Source organism: Archocentrus centrarchus, chromosome 11 (genome assembly GCF_007364275.1).
Source record: "Archocentrus centrarchus isolate MPI-CPG fArcCen1 chromosome 11, fArcCen1, whole genome shotgun sequence".
NCBI lineage: Eukaryota > Metazoa > Chordata > Actinopteri > Cichliformes > Cichlidae > Archocentrus > Archocentrus centrarchus.
In genome coordinates, this window is record NC_044356.1 from 29523697 (window position 1) to 29541959 (window position 18263).

Sequence of the window (18263 nt, forward strand, 5' to 3'; positions counted from 1 at the left end):
TAGCTTGAGAGCGATGTGACCTAGGATGTTCAAATTCACACCACAGATGCATCTACTAAAAATCTCAGATAAGTTCGAATCTCAGTGACCTTGACCTGAAGGTAAAAGGTCAAAGGCCAAGTTTTCTGAAAATCCTGTGAACGCGATAACTCGAGAATGGTGTGACCTAGGATGTTCAAATTTACGCCATAGATGCATACTGTTTAAGCCCGACCCATCAAAATTCACACACTTGCTCACTGACTTTACTATAACAGCACTTTGACACCAACCCCCCACACCCACACACACACCACCACCCCTCCTTCCCTCGTTACGAATCCGAAACAGCTGAGCGTTGGCACCCGTTCAGCGGTGCTCTTGTTGTATTTGGCAGAGGTTACAGAACAACTTCAGCACCTTGCACAACAGATATCATTGGTGCACATCTACTTATGACACCTGCAGGCGTCACCTCAGCTGCTCTGACTCAGGCTGTCAGGGTTATACTCTGGGTTAGCATGATCTAATCTGCACACATGTACACGTGTGTGTTGCAGGGATGGGGAGAAAGGGACTGGGAGGAGGAGGAGAAAGGAGATCTGTTTACGTCTACCATAACCAGATTAATGGCTCTGCCAACCAATCAGACAGCACCGATAGGGAATCCCTGAGAAGATGAAAAGGAAAATAAATAAATAAAAATAGCCCTGACCTGGCCTTCCCGACCAATGGCTGAGCCCACAGAGAGGTGTATAAATAAATAAGAGAAATAAATAAAAGAGGAGGGAAACACATCCTGAGGGCATCCCCTACTGGCGTAGACAGTGCTGCCTCTCATCCCTCCCTCTTTTTCAGCATCTCCCTCTCCAACCAATCACTCACACTATTTGAAGTTATTTGCTTGAGCTCCCTCAATCCCCCCCCCCAAAAGCACCAACTCGGCTCCCTCACTTTCATTCTTTCTTATTAATGATCTCATTTCTCACTCTCCTTCCCTGAGGCCCAGAATGAGGTTAGATCTGCAGTCTGACCTATAAACACTGCCATGGAAACTGCAACGTGTTACAGCGAGACACCTCTTTAACACGGAGGATGGGGCGGAGGGCTGGTGGAGGGGGGGCTCTCACCTTTATCTTAGCCAGAGGGCTATCAGATGCCAGATTTGCTTCACTTTCAACAATCCCTATCCAGGCAGAAATATTTTTCCCCGCTTTCTGATTTATTTATTTTTCCTTAGGAGTGAATGGCAACCTGCACCACTTGAACACACTTTGCTCACTCAGCTTGTTGTTGTTGTTGTGGAAGCAGCAGCGAAGGGGAAGGGTTGGGGTGTAAAATGAGCATTATTGCAGGAAGCCGCTTACAACTCGTTACCTCTCATTCAAAGGGTTAAAAGATTCAGTTTACCCCAAAATTCTTCTGCTGTTGTTACCGATATCCGGATACTGGGTTAAAAACTTTCTAATATGCCATGGGGAGGGGAAAAGAAATGCTCAAGATACTCTAAGTCGGGATTTTTGCTGAATATAGCAACAAAGCTATGACTCCACTAGCATCTGCACAACAAAGTACTAAATACAGAGCCTTTTCTACTAAAGCATGTGATACCCACAGAGCTGTGAACATGTATAACATTTCCATCACATTGCTCCGAATAGATTGTGCTTCTGAATCCAAGTGTTTGGCAGTCAATCGATTGCACAGCGGGATCCAAAAGCCAATATTTACTCCACATTTGTATGTTTTTCTCACTCTGAGTGCACAGGTCACAACAGACAACTCTGAGTTACAGCTATGAAACAACTCCAACTGTATTAGAGAACAAAGCCAGGTGCCATCAACTGTTTTGAGGAATAAGCTGAACTTTAGTCCTAGCTTTAAGAAAGAGAGACTACTACAGAGTAAGAAACACCGGGATGGGATTTGCTTTAAATCTGGTTTAAGGGGTGAACCTGTGGCCGAGGGGTTTGGGCGCTTACCAAATCGGCTAAAGCAGCCTAGTCCCCGGATCAACTCCCAGCCAGAACTTTGCTGCCTGTCATTCCCCTGTTCTTTCCCCACATTTCCTGTCAATCTCCACTGCACTCTATCTAATAGAGGGGAAACATCATAACGTGCTCACAGAGGCAGCCATAATGGCATTTAGAGCAGGGTGATTTTCCTGTACCACACGTCTACAGATTCTGAATCCAATCAAGTCTGACTAACATTACTAATTATATCACTGCTGTCCTACCATGTTGGGCTGACTGTGTTTTTTTGATTACAAATGGATTATAAATGTTAGTTTAAATGTTGCTTCTGTGGGATATCATTAAGGCAATCTGAGAATGTGGTTTATGGAGTTCAGTGAATGAAACCCTGCTACAAAATTCAGAAGTTAAACGCAGAGACAGAAGCCTCACCGGCAGACTGGATGGCCGTGCCTGCATGCTGTCTTCTTGACTGCTCTTGTTGGGCTGGTTAGAAGGAGGAGCACTGGACTGCGAGCTGAAGGAATCCTGCGAGAGTTCCTGATTGGACGATTGAAGACAGAAGACAAAACGGATTCAATGTAAAATAAAATCTCCCAAGTCAAGCCTTTATTACTGCTTGTTCCCTTTTTGCAGTACACAGCTATAAAACCACTGTCACATTGAAACAAATAACAGATCTCCACTGGGCTGAATAAATGTAGAGAGCCGTGACCGACTGCGATTTGAATATTTACTGTACGTCATGTTTGTGTTGCCACGAGGCTGACATGGCACAGGAAAACTTGCTGCTTACTCTACAGCTCTTTGCTTGTGGCTTCACCTTGAATTTATCTTAGTACTTTTTTTTTTTTTTTAACCAACTACTGAAAGCAGCTCTTTTCTGTCAGCTGCGTTCTTGTGTGTGTGATCCACTTCCTGTTGTTCTTAAAATCAATTTAACAGACAGGAGCCCCTTTAATTAACTACGTAATTAAAGCTTAATTACAACAAAGCAGCCCTGAATGGCCTATACCAAAGCTTTATTCAAAACCTCTCGTGGCGGTTTCACTCTTTAAACCTTGCAGAGCAGCATCTTATTTTGTGTTTTGTTATGGAAAACTGAATGTGTAATGTTCATTTTAACCAACTACTGAAAGGGATCACCTGAAGGCATTTCCTGGGAAGAAACCAGGCACTTTTCAGTTTGCATTACCACTGTTAGATCGGCATGGACATCATTACAGAACTGATTAAGTACAGTAAAGCCAAGCGCATGTGTCAGCTCCAGAACCTCCTGCTAATGGAAACACAGTTGCTCCTGACACAGCACATCACATCAAATTAAAGCTAAAGTGTTCTCATCGAGTTCTGTGTGAGGATTACCTGTGGAGGAGGTGGGAACCTCTGATATGGTGACTGCTGCTGCTGTTGCTGCTGTTGTGGTGGTGGTTGTTGATGCTGCGGCTGCTGCTGGTGGTGTTGTTGCTGCTGCTGCTGCTGCTGCTGCTGCTGCTGCTGTTGTTGCAGTGGGGGTGTCTGGGAATATGGTGATGGTTGGCCCTGCTGGCCATGACCTGGAGGCTGCTGAGCTTGAGGAGGTGGGCCTCCTGGTTGCTGCTGCTGTTGTTGTTGTGGTTGTTGTGGGGGTCCTTGCTGCGGCTGCGGGGTTTGCTGCTGTGGCGGCTGCCCTGGTCCGGAGGGTTGTGGATACCCAGGCTGGCCTTGAGAGCCCTGTTGACTTTGAGGACCAGGACCCTGCTGCTGCTGCTGCTGTTGTTGTTGACTCTGCTGTTGCTGGGGAGATACATAGGGTGGTTGTCCAGGCTGAGACTGTTGGGGCTGGCTGTAAGGAGGCTGACTCTGAGGAGGACCATGGGGACCTTGAGATTGTTGGTAAGGCGGTCCTGGCTGTCCATGTTGGCCTGGAGTCTGTGAAGGTAGGCCCTGTTGCGAGTACGGAGGTCCAGAGGTTCCCTGGGGCTGGCCAGAGTACGGAGGTTGCTGCTGTCCAGGGTGAGTTGGAGGGCCATGCTGACCATAGTAGCCCTGACTTTGCTGTCCATAGGCTCCTGGGCCTTGTTGTCCATACGCTGACATCTAGAAAACAGGATATCGGTTATCAACAGTAGTTTATCTTCAAAGGGGGAGACCACCAGGCACAGTTGAACCTAGACCATATTCTCCAGTACAGGTAAGGTTTTACTATCCTGAGCCCCACTGTGGAATATCAGTTACTACCTGAATACAGCATGTGTGCTGATGGGATCTGCAAAAATATATAAAAATACCCCAACATTCAAAGTCACCTCTTTGATTTATTTTATTTTTTTTACCATTCACTCTCCACAGAGTAATCAGAGCATCTCTTCATCTTCCTCGCAGATTAAACGGGAAAGACAAACTGTTCTCTCTCTCCCCCTGTTTGAGTGGTGCGTTCCTCACTATAAACTGATCAGTCAAAGCACACAAGAAAAACCATCCAAGTGTCTGAATTCAGCTGTGTATTGCTTTAAATTACTGGCATGAAAATAAAAATTGAGTTTTGACTTCATCTCCTTGAACTTCAATATGAGCCTTTTCATATTCTGCCCGAACCTGCTCGAGGAATGCCTTTCAATACCAGTGTTTTCGTTTCATTACCCTCAAGGAACATGGAAGGAGAAATCGCTGACCTTGTGAGGAAACACTGTAATAAGAAAAGAAGAAGGGTGGGTGGGGGGTGGGGAGCCATGTGTGTGTGTGTTTTTCTTCTTCGTACCGGGATTGGAGGGTGGGCTGACTGGAGGGGTGGGGTGGGGGGGTGGGGTTCTCAGCTACACAAAAAAGTATAAGAAAATACAAGATAGTCAAGAATGGTCTCACATTTAAAACAACGTCAAGTGGCCGCATTGTATCTGTCTGACAAAGGCAGTGAAGCCGTTTTCTTCTCTGCAGGGCACTTATCGAGTCCATGGTCAAACACCAGGCAGGCCAGTATGAGATAATCACACCACACAATGGGCACAAGACCACAGGCAGTGGACGCAAAAGAAAAAGGCTTCACTCTACGGGATTCCCTGCATGCATTTCTCTGTTAAGATGGACTGCCTGGCTGAGAGAGTTCAAGAAGGGGCTTATTTCTAGCTATGACTAAGTAGCTATGGCAAACTGGATGTTTGCTGTTTTCAATTGGACAACGCTGTCAGAAGGTGCTGCCCACTGTGCCTGTCGACACAGCTTGGATTTTCCCCGTTCTCTGGCTTTCAAGCATGAAAATAAACCAGACAGCGGGAAACTGATGGGCTCCTCTCTTTTGGGTCTGTCCCTGTAAGAGTTTTTTTTTTTTTTTTCTCCCCCTTCAGTGCCTTTTGGGTTTCAGGTGAAAAAGATACTGAAACACAGTTTGGCTGGACTCTTCAGAGAAGGTTCATGGATGTAGTCACGGTGTGTGGCAGAAGAGGCAGACGATCCGCTGTGGTGAGCTCTAAAGGGAGTGCGCCAAAGACGAGCTAGAAGTTTGGTTGGGCTCTTTGTCCGCCGCGGTCATCTATGTTTTACGGGCTCAAGCTGTATTAGTCTGTCAGCAAAGGAGGTGGTTACCCAAACACAGGGAAGTTATTAGGCTACAGGTTGCTTGTTAAGACTCTAACCTCTCTACTTTGCAGGCAAGACATGTTTTCGGATGCAGCCTCTTTGGCCTCTTTTTCCCCACTTGCAGTTGGTCTGCTAAGGTAAGCTAAGCTACGCTGAGGATCTCTTGGCTCCAGGTTACAATTACAGATATGATATTGGTAAACAATATACACATCGTGCCTCACCTCTTGCCTCATGACAGCTAAAACAGGGTCATGACTAACTCGCTTTAAATTCCATGAAGTCACTGTACCTGCATGCATAATTTTACTTAAGGAAGGGGACCTTTCACCTTAACTTGTTGAGTTGACCTGGATTAGACTTTCTACTAATGATAGGGACATGGCATGGGTCTGCTGATCCAAGGACCTATTATTTTGGCAGTTTACCATAGAGGACAGTGTTGCCCCTCAATAATGTTAATCTCCCTCATTCAAGTTAGAGACCTCAAAAGTGATCAGGACAAATCCTCTTCACTGATTTTAACAGGCTAGCAGGTGGTTTTCTTATCCTAGTTCATGTCTTCTTCACACTACAGATTTTGTTCCATAAATCTGCTGCTTTTGACTCACCTGCTACAGATTTCCTCACAAATGTTTTCCTCTTCAAATTTTGTATTTAAAGGCTCATTTACTTTTTCTCATAACTTCTAAATTTGTGCAGTAAACCAAAATGTACCAAAAAAAAAAATAAATAAATCTCTCATCACCTGAGCTACTTAAAATGATCTGAATGAATAATCTGCTAAAGTTACTGGCAATAACAAATGAAAAAAATTTAGGCTAAATCACAGGACATTTAACAAATAATGTACATTATTTGGTAATTATGTGGCCCTCTGAAGCCCAACTGCAACAACAAATATTGTTGATGAAAGGTTTCAATTAAAAATGTACAAATAACCAGCCAAATTAACAATTACTGACCTGCTGGCCGTACTGCATGCCACCCATGGTGCTGGGTGGTCGGCTCTGCATTCCCATAGGGTATCTCTGAGGGCCTGGAGGACCATAGCCCTGCCCTGGGTAAGAGCCTCCCTGCTGGGGTCCAGGCCCTGTGGGAGGCCCTTGCTGCTGCTGGGAGTAGGGGTTGGGCCCTCCATATGGCTGGCCACGCATCTTCCCTACCTGGTCCATTGGGACTGGAGGCTAAAGGACATACAAAGAGAACGTGTGATCAGAAAAAGTGGACTGCTTGACTGACAATTCTCACACCAAAACTGTATGGAATAGGTTTGACTTTAGAAATAACTGTGTTAGAGCCACACAATTATTGTGATTTTAGGGTTGATGGTAATGGCATGTCTAGTGCCCCATTAGACTGTTCAGTCATACCTCCTAACAAGCTCTATAATGACAGAAATAATAGGATCTTGTTCAGACTGCAGTGATGTGACAGGAGAGGACGAGAAAATGCAGTCCAGGTCAAATTTAGCCAGAGTTATTTCTTAACCTTTTTTTAGTGAGTTGTCTTGAGAAGGCATTACTCAGCATGACTCCACTGCAGTGTGCCATATGAGCATCATCTCATAAACCAGTCAGTGTAATCAAGGAAATATAGGACAAAAAGCAGAAAGGGAGGGAAAAAAAACTGTAGTGGATTTACTTTCCAAATAGAATGGGAAAAAAAATTGGCCATGAATGAATGAATAAGCCCACTACATCCGCCAGGAGCATTTCCCTGCCCAGGAGATCATTGTGCCAGTGGGTGGATACTGTTACGGCAGAGACGTTGGTAAAGGTTTCTATGAAAATAAGCTCAAGGAAGTGGCAGTGTCTGCGGTGGCTGGAGTCGTGCCCACCTCTCAGCTGGAGCCACGTAAGGATAAGGGGTCGGGTGGTGGTTGTGGGGACTGACCTTGGCCATGCTGGACTCGTAGAGATCCACACAGTCCAGACAGGGAATGTTACTGAGCCAGACGGCCTTTTCTTTTGGCTATAGAGCCGAGGAGGAAAACAGAGAGTAGAGGGAAAGGGGGGTGGGGGGTGGGTGGTTTATAATGAGGTAGCCTCGTCTGTCAACAGCTGGAGCCAATGTCATAAAGTGTCTATTCCATAAAGTCTGTGGTAGTGTGTGTGTGTGTGTGTGTGTGTGTGTGTGTGTGTGTGTGTGTGTGTGCATAAGACATGGTGGAATCCCTCTTCCCAAACACAACATTCCCCCCAGTGTGAAGAAAAAAAAAATCCAACAATAATAAAAAAAACAACTTTGAATTCCACTGCAGCATTTTTAACTGGCCATCACGTTGAGGAGTAAACAAATAGCAATCCACAACAAGTTATCTGCTTGTTTGCTATGGTCTGATGGCATCAACACATCACACCGCTGGCAGCCCGTGCGTGTTCCCATCAAACCCACCGCAGCAGCGTCTGAAAGTACAAGCCACAACGGGGTCTTTGAAGTAGCAACACCTCCTGGCCTGCTGACCTCGGGCAGCAGACACAAAGCTTTCATTGCTTCCCACGGTTATTAATCTGTGCGTGCATGTGTGTGTGTGTGTGTGTGTGTGCGCGCATGAGTGTGTTTTTCCTCCCCCAAAAACCTCTTTTCCTCGGTTAAGGGAGACAACCACTGGGGCTATTTATAGCCAGCGAGACGGAGAGGGCAGTCTGCCGAAAATGTAACAGGTCCCAGCTGCACTGCTGTTTGAACCCGGGCCAGGGCTTGCTCTTCCTGGGCTTTAATAAAGCAGCAGGCTTTGGCACTCTATGAATGACAGTGCTGCAATGAAAGAGGGGAGGTCGGGTAGGGGGTGACTCAGTAGGAGGCTTGTGTGTTTGCGCGTGTGTGAAAATATGAGTGTGTGTTGCGGAAGACTGTAGCTGTTGGAGGTGGTGGCGGGGGTGTGGAGGAGGGGTGGATCAACAAGCTGTCAGTGTGACCAACCAACATTATCCAAGATAACATATTCCACTCCAGATTTTCTCTCTAGCCTCCCCCAGGCCACACTCTCCTGAGCTCCTCCAGGTTCAGAGGAGTGTTGTATGTGTGTACAGGAAAGGAGTAGGTGGGAATGTTTACCGGGTTGGGAGGGGGGTGTCTACACTCCCTTGGGTCATTACCGACCGCACCGGGGGGAAGAAGTAACAGGCTCCACTGTGACCTCTAATGCACTTTTAACCCCAGACTTAAAGGAACGGCACCATACCTCCCTCCCCCCACCTGACATCATGCCAATGATAGGAGTCCAAACAACACTGCACAGCTTAAAGTTGACTGGCACAAAGCAGTGAAGTGAACACCACCTTGTTGCTGGTTTTCTACCCATTTCTAAAAGTTGCATTTGTCCAATTATGGCAACGAGAAAAAAAAAAAAAAAAATCCCCCACATTCTTGCAAACAAAGCTGGAGCAGCTTCTTTCACTGGACAGAAATATGCTATAGCTCTTCTTTAATGAGCTGCTTAAGCAGTTAGACGGAGCCTCCTGAGTCATCTGTAAAGTGTGCCACCGAGGCCTGAATCACCGGTAACGTCCTCCAATCCGCATAAAAAATGACGAGCATGCAAACAAACTACAAAAGCCGGCGCACTAAAGGTAAAATCTATTTCTCATTTAGACAAAAATCTCCCAGCAATGACTGGGCCATAAAACAATCAACCTTTCTTCCCCTCACCAATTTCGGTCGATATTTTGCCAGCAGTGAGAATATTTCTAAACGAGTGAACAAACCGGCTTTTCCATTAAAAAGGCATGACAGCCCGGCGCCCGGCTAGGCAGGGAGAGGGCTCGTGAGTGCAACTCGACTACAATCAGGGCTTACAGCGCTGAGAGGAACGTGGAGAATAACGGTTCCCAAAACAACCACTCCTCTCCATCTCGTGCCTCATTTATCATCCACTCCACAGATCTAGTTAGGTGTTCTCTGATTAGGTCATCAAATAGCAAAGGCAAGTATGCACTGTGCACATGAATGTTCCATCAATATACCTATATCTTACACATCAATTGCTAATCCATTTAAAATAAGGCCCCATTTTATGATATTTTACACTGACTTTCACAGAATTGGGCATTTTGATTCATAACTATGAAACATTCTAATAGTTGAGTGTTTTCTGCAGGAAAACAGGCTGGAAAGGTGGAAGAGAAAGGTAGATTGCACTCTAATTCAAAATTATTTTTAATAGCAATTTTTGCTTCTAATTATGTTTCTGATTAGGGAAACATTATTGAGACAGAAGCATTCATTTGCCATATTCAATAATGTATAATTCTCTCGTTTTGCAGTTTTTCACAGACTTGACTCGGACGAGCTCCCCGGGTATACTGACAGCAGAAATGTATTTATATTCTCCAATGTACCTGCAGACCTTCCATGGTGTAGGCTATAGCTTGTGGGGACAAGTGGCTTTCCCTAGGTGACAGGCTTCACAAGCCCCCCCCCCGTCCAAGCCCAAGTCCCAAAAAAGCATGCATCCCCACCACCACATTTTTAAAAACACTTTTTTTTTTTTTAAAGTGCTCGAACTATAAAGTTCTTGGAAATCCACTGTTAATAAACATGTTCAATAAATGCATGATGCTTCAAAAGTTCAAACTGAGTGACTGTTAAATAGTTGATCACATTACTGACAAAAATGATTTGTGATTTTGACTTTTGCCATAATGAGCAGCCCTAGATTACTAGATTCTAGTTCTACTTAATGCAAGCCACAGTTTTACTTCCATGTAACACAACTACTGTAATAATTAACTGCAAATTCACTCGATCAAAGTCAATATCCATTTTTGAAATCAGCAAAGCATAAAAACAATGACTTGCTGCAGTCCTGTTTCATGGGTTTTGGCCGTCATACCAGTCAGAATCTCTCTCTCATATATATCACATTATTAGCAATGTAAACAATTAGAACTGCAATGTAATTAATCAACTGATAAACACATAAATCAATTAACATTCAAATAAGCTGTTTTGATAGTTAAAATAGCTGAAGCCAAATACAGTCAGTATTCAATAAAATGCCAACATGAACACAGAATATGGGTGGAACTCCTGCCTAAACCATGCTCAATATAATCTTATCACACTCATGATATGGCTTGATGCTTTTAAATGCATATGGTCTACAGCTCAGCATAAATCTGAGGCATGCAGGATGTCTGCTTTACTCCTCCGCCTCATTCGATCATGTTAACACATCTGTACTCTGCAGGCTGAGAGATAGTTGTGGCCGGCCTACTGCTCAGTACTTCATTGATCTGTTTACCAGTGTTTTCCTTGCATTGCTTAAGTTGTTCACATCGGACACACCGTTACACATCCTTCAAATTCCCAGAGAGCTTTTGCTGAGGCCTTTGTAAGTGTGCATGTGTGTGCTTCAACCCAACTAAAAAGAGTCTACTGCATCTTGTAGATAGAGGTCTGGGAGTGCTATACAAGGTTCTGCTCCCGGTTCTCTTGGTTATAGAATTAGCAGCTCTGCTTTTTGGAAAGTCAAAAAACAAGAGCGCTGCTGCTGCTCAGTGAAGACCTTGAGTACCAGACCCCCCCACCCCCAATATTTCTGCATCAGAGTTGAGAATTTAATCAAAACCAAAAAGATATATGAATAAAATCTGTATTATGATAAATATTAGAAGTACAAGGTTTAGGGAAAAAATGCAAACAGAAGGAATGCTGGGCATATCATTTGTTAGTTCATGCTCCGTTTAAAATGACAAAGAATTTCAAGGTGAAAGAATCATGTAAGTGAATGTTAAAGATTAAGAATTCACTTAGATTTTTTCACACTGTAAATACCTTCAACGGTAGGGGTACGGCTGGTGGTTCGTTGTTTAAAATAAAGGACAGAAAGATTTGTTGCTGATGTATGGCGGGAAAATGTCAGTGGTTTTGGTGGCGAGGGCAAGATGGACACAGTGGAAAGACGATAAGGCATGCACCACTACTGAGCTGAGTGCACGTCTGAGTCCAAGTGCTTTGAAAGACAAATGACCACAATAAAGCTCTCACACAGAAACCTGCCATCTGCCACTTACTGGCAAAATGTGGTTCATCTCGTGAAATTTATAAACCTACTTTCTTATGGCATACAACAGTAACGGTTAGATTTTTAATTACAGTCTGTGATAAATAATAAACATTTTTGTCCATCATGAAACTGCGTTTAACACCTATTTTCAGTATTAATTGATCCATTTCCCCTTTCTTGTCTAACCAGTTGATTATGTCTGTTAAATTTCCCAACAATCCAAAGCACAAAATTCAAATGCCACACAATGGTGTTTTCACTGACCAACAGACCAACAAATTCACTCTACTTTCATATACAAAGAAGTGCATCAAATATTAAGTTTAACAGTCTACGCCGAGCTCTGACCCGTTTTAGCTGTCGTTTCGGTGTCACCTGGAAAGGGCTTCTATCTTGTTAGCATGACACAACAAAACACATCACACTGAACATTAAAACAACACTGCACTCAGGAAGAAAGTTCTGAGAGAAACTGGAACAGATTTGTTCTGCTTACAACAAACTGAATTCACAGGCAGCGCAATCTTGCTCACACCATGACTGTTAAGCATTAGGACCGGGAACTACTGATAGCTATTCCTATGGGATGTTAGCAAACTTTAGACATATGCTCCTGGGTGACAAACATCATTGAATTAGCTTACTTGCATTATAACTCTTCTCTTTTGTAGCTAGTGTTAAAGGGGACTTAGCCTGCTTTTCCCCCTTTACTGTGTATGTACGCAATTACAAAGGCGGACGCTCATATTAAACATGTTCAAAGTTTCAAATAATGAGAGTACGCACAAGTAACGACTATTAGCCAAAAGCTCAAGTCTAATCAATCAGTTTCAGTTTGTTTTTCCCCACTCTAGCCTCTGTGTGATGAAAGTGGATATCCCTTATATGGTCATCTAAAGCACATAGCACTGGCTGTGAGAACAGAAGCCCCACCCACCTTTTGTACAACACTGTATGTGAGGGGCAGCCAATAAGAAAACAGATAAAGGGAGCGGAGCTAAAATGATTCATCTCCGACAGAGCAGCAGTACCGAGACTCAGCAGAAGATAAATACTGTGAATCATGCAAAGCTGTTATGATAGTCCAAGAATAAAAATAAGAAGTTAAAAATGACCATAATAGATGTCCTTTCATTTTTTTAGCATTTACCATGATCCTGCAGCTAACAGTTGTTTACTCAACACATTTTAATAAACCATAAACCTTTAAATATAAATAATACATCTAAAAAAGCAACCATGACAAAATAAACACGTTATCAAGTATCAGAACACAACTTATTCCAATTATAAATAACATTTTTTATATTCTGTTCTTTTCTATAATATGTTACTTAAGAAATAGACCGCTTGTTTTGTTCCAGAAACTAGTAAACTGATGTTCCCATCACTGTCCTCAGCACTCAACTATAAATCATACTATAAAATAAGTTAATACACATTTCCCAGGTGTGTTTTAACTTTTTGTATATTATTATAAAAGTAATGTGAACTGAAGAAAAAAAAAAAAAAAGCAGTTTTGATGTGTAGGGGAATTCCCTGACAAACACAGATCAAAAGGCATGTGACAAAGTGTTGCAGCAACCACTCTTTCCTGTCTTTGCTTCAGAAAGGTCAATGCTACATTTGAAAGATTAAAAAAATATATGTTGGCATTAGCCAGTAAGCAATATTTTATGGAAAGAATTAGGCATGTATGAAATAACTGTAACTGCACTTCCTCAGGAATAACAAACAACAGATTTAAATCAGTAAAACTTCCACTCAGACACACGACAGTGGGATAAAAGTACTCATGAAAATGTGGTAAAAACCTGACACATTGTTCCCTGCTCAACATGCCTTAAAGGTTTACAACTTTCCATGCACAGAACACTTAAATATGCATGCTGGGTTGCATCTCAACCCACAGCACGCTACTCTCTCTTTTCCTGCTCAGTCACCTAATCATTTCTGAAGGAAACTCTTCCCCTCCCCTTTTTCCCCTCTGTTCCATAAAAAATAAATAAATAACTACAATTAGCACATGGCTAATCTGCATAGAGGGAAGCCAGAGCACTCTTGGCAGAAGAGGTTGCACTGAGTATATTGTGTCATGATAACAGGGCTGCTGGTGGATATTGCAACTAGTCAAAAGCGTGTGTGTGGCATGGGGTTGGGGAAAGGGATTTGTCAGGCACTGGGGAGGGTGGAGTGGGTTCATACGCAGGGGTGAGAGGGGGTGGGGGGATTGTGGTCAGAGCTTGAGTACAAAGCTGAAGTCTATGGGGCCAAACAGAGCAGATGGACTTGGAAAGGGGGGGGGGGGGCTGCTGCTAATTTAATCCGCTACACAGCCACATGGCCTCGGCACGGCGCACACACACCACTGTTATGGGTTAAAGCCCTTGGACATGCGAAGACACTACAGCGAAAACACACGCTGGCTGAGGCCGCCCTCATATGGTGGCGGAGTCATACACGTCACATCTAAAAGGAGAGACAGGATATCCTCCTCTTTACCACTAACATCAGGTCTGAGGCTGAAATTTGTTGTTAAAGGGTCAGTCAGGTGAATCTGTGCAGCAAAAGCTGACCCCATGTTAATGCTGGCACTCACATTCGCAGTGGGAGCTGCCCAGTGTGACCCGCCTTTACTGTTTAAGCTCTGAACACCACCACTGTACAGGTGAAGGGTTAAGCACTTTCCTCTAGAGTAACTGACAGTGTTCCTCATCTACTTTCTCCAGTGACATTTTTGCAGCTGTATGAGGAGTCATGCTGGTAACACTTCCCTTTAAACTGAGATATAGCAGACCGAGGACCAAGAACCTACAAACCAAATGTTTTTTTTTTAAAATGGTTTAGCAGCAAAAACTGGTGTTAAATATATGATTGTTTATACCATTTGTACGTTATTTTTAAATTCATCTGCTCATATGTTTATTGGTGCCTTCATATCTAAAGCTATGGAACGTAATGACAGCGCATTCAGCTGCCTCTCCTGTTAAGTATCTCATCCCTGTTCAGACAAACACCAACTCATCCTGGTATGCAGCTGGCAATGGCAGTCTTTGTTCTGTTCTGGTTCTAATGAGAACCTGCAGGTAGTAGGGGTTAAGGTGAAGCTCAATGAGGCTGCAGAGCAGAATAAAGACTGCATACAGGTGAAAGCTGTGACCATTTCCAGGATGAGAACTCAATGGAGATGCAGCTGATTCTATTAACCCATTAATTAGTTGCTACAAAATACTTAATATTTAAAGTATTTAAGTAATAAAAATAAAATGATATAAGATAGTGACAAAAAGTACCTAACTTTTTTGGACATAATTTAGTTATGGACATATTTAGTTATTAAAGCAGTAATTCTAACCCATTTGTTCTGCTTTACTACTCTTTAGATAGGTCCTCGATTATTTGAATCATAATATCAACTGATGTTGATGTCCATGTTTTGACGTCATTTAGCATTTTTGAACTTAGGCTTCATGTGATCAGTGGGAGAAAAAAAAAAAATCATATTCCTCCAGGTGGCATATCATGATCTCGATACCAGAACTCAGGTATCACATCAGCACATTACTGACATTTTTCAAGCCATATTAAAACTCAACAGGAGCTTTATGCCAAGAAAAAAAAAAAGTTGCACTACAGCAATGACCAATCATACTGACTAATTTAAATAAACGATGACCAAGACCTGCCCCAGGCTGCGATTTTAGTCCCATTTGGATATCAGTATCTAAGGGCTAATTACATTTTGGGAAACCTTATTAAAAATTCCTATTACCTTAATAATTCATAACATTATTTAATTCAAATTAAAAGACGGCTTTTAAAGTTTTCTTAGGGGTGTTAAAAACCGTGTGAGCATTATAATAACTGAACCAAGCGCCAAACACAGAGCAGAGGCCCAGCTGCAGCACGGTAAACAATTGAGACTTCTTGTTCAGATGAGCTTAAGGAAAGCTTAAGCAAAGCCCACCGATGTTCCAAATAGTTGTGGAAAAATCTATAGCTACAGTAAGCAAGCTAAGAAGAAGAAAAAAAGAAAAAGAGACCACATTCTCAATTAAGCAATTAGTCGTAGCTTTCCCAACGCGTCAACCTGAGAAGTTCTACTCGGAGCTGACCGCTGCATGACTCTGAATAAAAGCGAGCGTGAGGATTGGGCTGGGTAGAGGGGGCGGCAGCTGGCGCCTGCTGGTGCTATCATCCGCACTGAGCAGAGGCAACAGCACCCTACACACCCAGATGTTCATCCAGCTGTTACAAAGAATTCAAAAGATGTTCTGGGAGGAGAGGAAGAAGGGAACTCGCGCACTCGAATGACAAAATCTGCTTTCACATCTCAGGGAGATGAAGGAAGAAGCGAAGCCTTTCCGGGGCTATTTAAAGTTTAGAAGAACAACACAGGCAACAACAAAAAGGCAGGTGTTAAAAAAAACAAGGCGCTGCTCTTGCATGGATTAGGATTGGTTTGAAAGCAGTAAAGGAAAACACTGCTGCTCAAAGGGTCCCTCTGCATTTCTGGGCACCTTTATTCCCAGTGACAAGCAGCCAAAGGTAGATGTCGCATATATTACAGGTATTCCCGGGTCTTGTTAAAATGAGGTTTGATAGCAGAACATTTGTAAAACCTTAAAGACTACTCAGGTTATTTTTTTTTCTCTCTATAGCTTCCACTTTACTCTGGCATTTAACAATCACACAGGGAGAAATAAACCGTGGCGGCAGCACAGACAGCAGTGTCTGCACATGCTGCTGGCGCAGTTAACGGCAATGTAGTCTGACAAAAACAACTTAACTAGAGGTCCACTTTCCAGCTTTTGAACTTTAAACTGCATTTGGGACCAAATACTCAAATAATGACAACCGAATAGCTCGTCATCCCCACTGAAAAATGTGTTTTTCCTAAGACATGCGCTATATTAGTAAAGAAGTTCAATTCAATTTTCTTTATTTAGCACAAGATAAAAGCCGTTGCTGATTTATATTGTAAGGTAAGGAGCCTACAATATTAGAGATCCCCTATGAGCAAGTGATGGTGGGGAGGAAGAACTCCCATTTAATAGTAAGAGACCATTGGGAGAACCAGGCTAATGAAAGGGGCAGCCATCTGCTGATTTTAGAGATGAAGGGAAAGTGAAGACATAACAGATCAGTGTAAGTGGTTTGTATGACAAGTCATCCGGTCATTCTGGAAGGAAAATTTGTTCATATCCAATCTGAATATCTATACTCGAGAGGGAAAACAAAGCTGAAGAGATATGTTTTAAAAACAGCGAACATTTTTCACATTTCCAAGCAGCCTCACCAAGAAGACCGATGTCATTTTGCACTTGTATGTGGTGTGACTGTTGGATTGTTGATGTCATAAAGTTACAGAATGAGTGGGCAGCAGCTCAAACCCTAGCCACATGCTATTAAAGATAGAGGAATCCAAGCGTGTCCTCAGTTTCACAGTCAGACCTGCTGAGACTAGTTTCAAAGAACTAAGATGATAATAGTGAACATGCTCAGCTTAGGGTAGTTGTCCATCTTTTATTTACAGGCTGTGCTCTATACCTGCCATTGCTAAACTTCAGACTGCTGTCCATCCAAACCTTTGAGTCTCAAAGCTGATCAACACACAAGTGGAAAATTAAGCATTTCCTGTGTTTTTATTAATTCAGGTACTTGTTTTATTAATTAAGTTCCTTCTTGACCCTGATTGTCCACCAACAGCGTTCACTTTCCAAATTAAATTCCAACCAATGACGTGCTAAAAGATGAGGAGCAAAACTAGTTTAGGAAAGGAAGAATAATCATCGTAATTTTTAAAGCGCATGTCTTTGTTTCATTAGGTCAGCTTGTTTTTAAAATGGAAATGTTTCATGTCAATTTTAAACCTGATTACAAAACCTGAGTCGAGAGGCCTTTAGGATCCCAAAAGAAATTTTAATAGAATATATATGATTTTGGAACCAATCACAAAAGGATTTTATCCCATTGATCCAATTATTTGCAGGGTCTTCTTTACATTGCAGTATAAAGCGGCTTGTTGCGACTGTTACTGTGATGTGGTGCAATATAAATAAACTTACAAGAAAGAAACCAAAATCATTGTCATTTGATTTGCCCTATAAAAGTGCATCTTATTCTTTAAGTTTATCCTTTCAGTTTAAGTTGTATCAAAGTGATGCAACTTAGAAATGATCCTTATCTACTGAAATGTTTAAAATTAAGAGTTATTTAACTCGAGATTTGCCATCACAGAATGATGACTCTGCACATTTGACCAAAAATGTTGAGGAAATGTTAAATCTGCATTTACATATATATGTATGAAAATACTGAAAAGTTTCAAAAATATATTTAAGAAACTCCGATGATTAGTACAAACATTATTGTGGTGACTGGCACATGTGAGTGATAACTGATGATTAACAACATAGCTGCGAGGCGCTAACTGGTTCCCACACTGTACTGATAGACTCAGTGTGCCCTGTATGTGTGTGTGGTGGCAGGATTTCCTATTGGGTTCATCAGAAAAGCTTGCTATGACCAACCAGTAGGGGGAAAAAAAGGCAGGCAAGCTCCCTGGCCTGTCAGTCCAATGTTAAGGTTTCGGGGTACAAGAGAGTGAACACTGGTCCTGACTCCCAGCTGTCAAGCTGTCAGGCTAAACATATATTTCTAGGTGACAGTGGCTGAGTCCCAGGAGTGAGACAAGGTGAGGAGAGCTTGGATGGGAGATCAGCGGGGCTGAGAGCAAG

The 18263-nt window shown here is 42.8% G+C and overlaps 1 protein-coding gene across 2 annotated transcripts in view; it reads right to left on the bottom strand.

The window, feature by feature from the left end:
• Nucleotides 1–18263, bottom strand: part of arid1ab (AT-rich interactive domain 1Ab) — a 54301-nt gene that overhangs the window by 24353 nt on the left and 11685 nt on the right. For both annotated transcript variants that reach the window (XM_030740590.1, XM_030740589.1), the window contains exons 2-4: nucleotides 6476–6697; nucleotides 3321–4034; nucleotides 2388–2495 (exon numbers count right to left, since the gene is read on the bottom strand). In XM_030740590.1, the coding sequence (XP_030596450.1) occupies nucleotides 2388–2495; nucleotides 3321–4034; nucleotides 6476–6697 (1044 nt within the window). The remainder of the gene's footprint in view (nucleotides 1–2387; nucleotides 2496–3320; nucleotides 4035–6475; nucleotides 6698–18263) is intronic.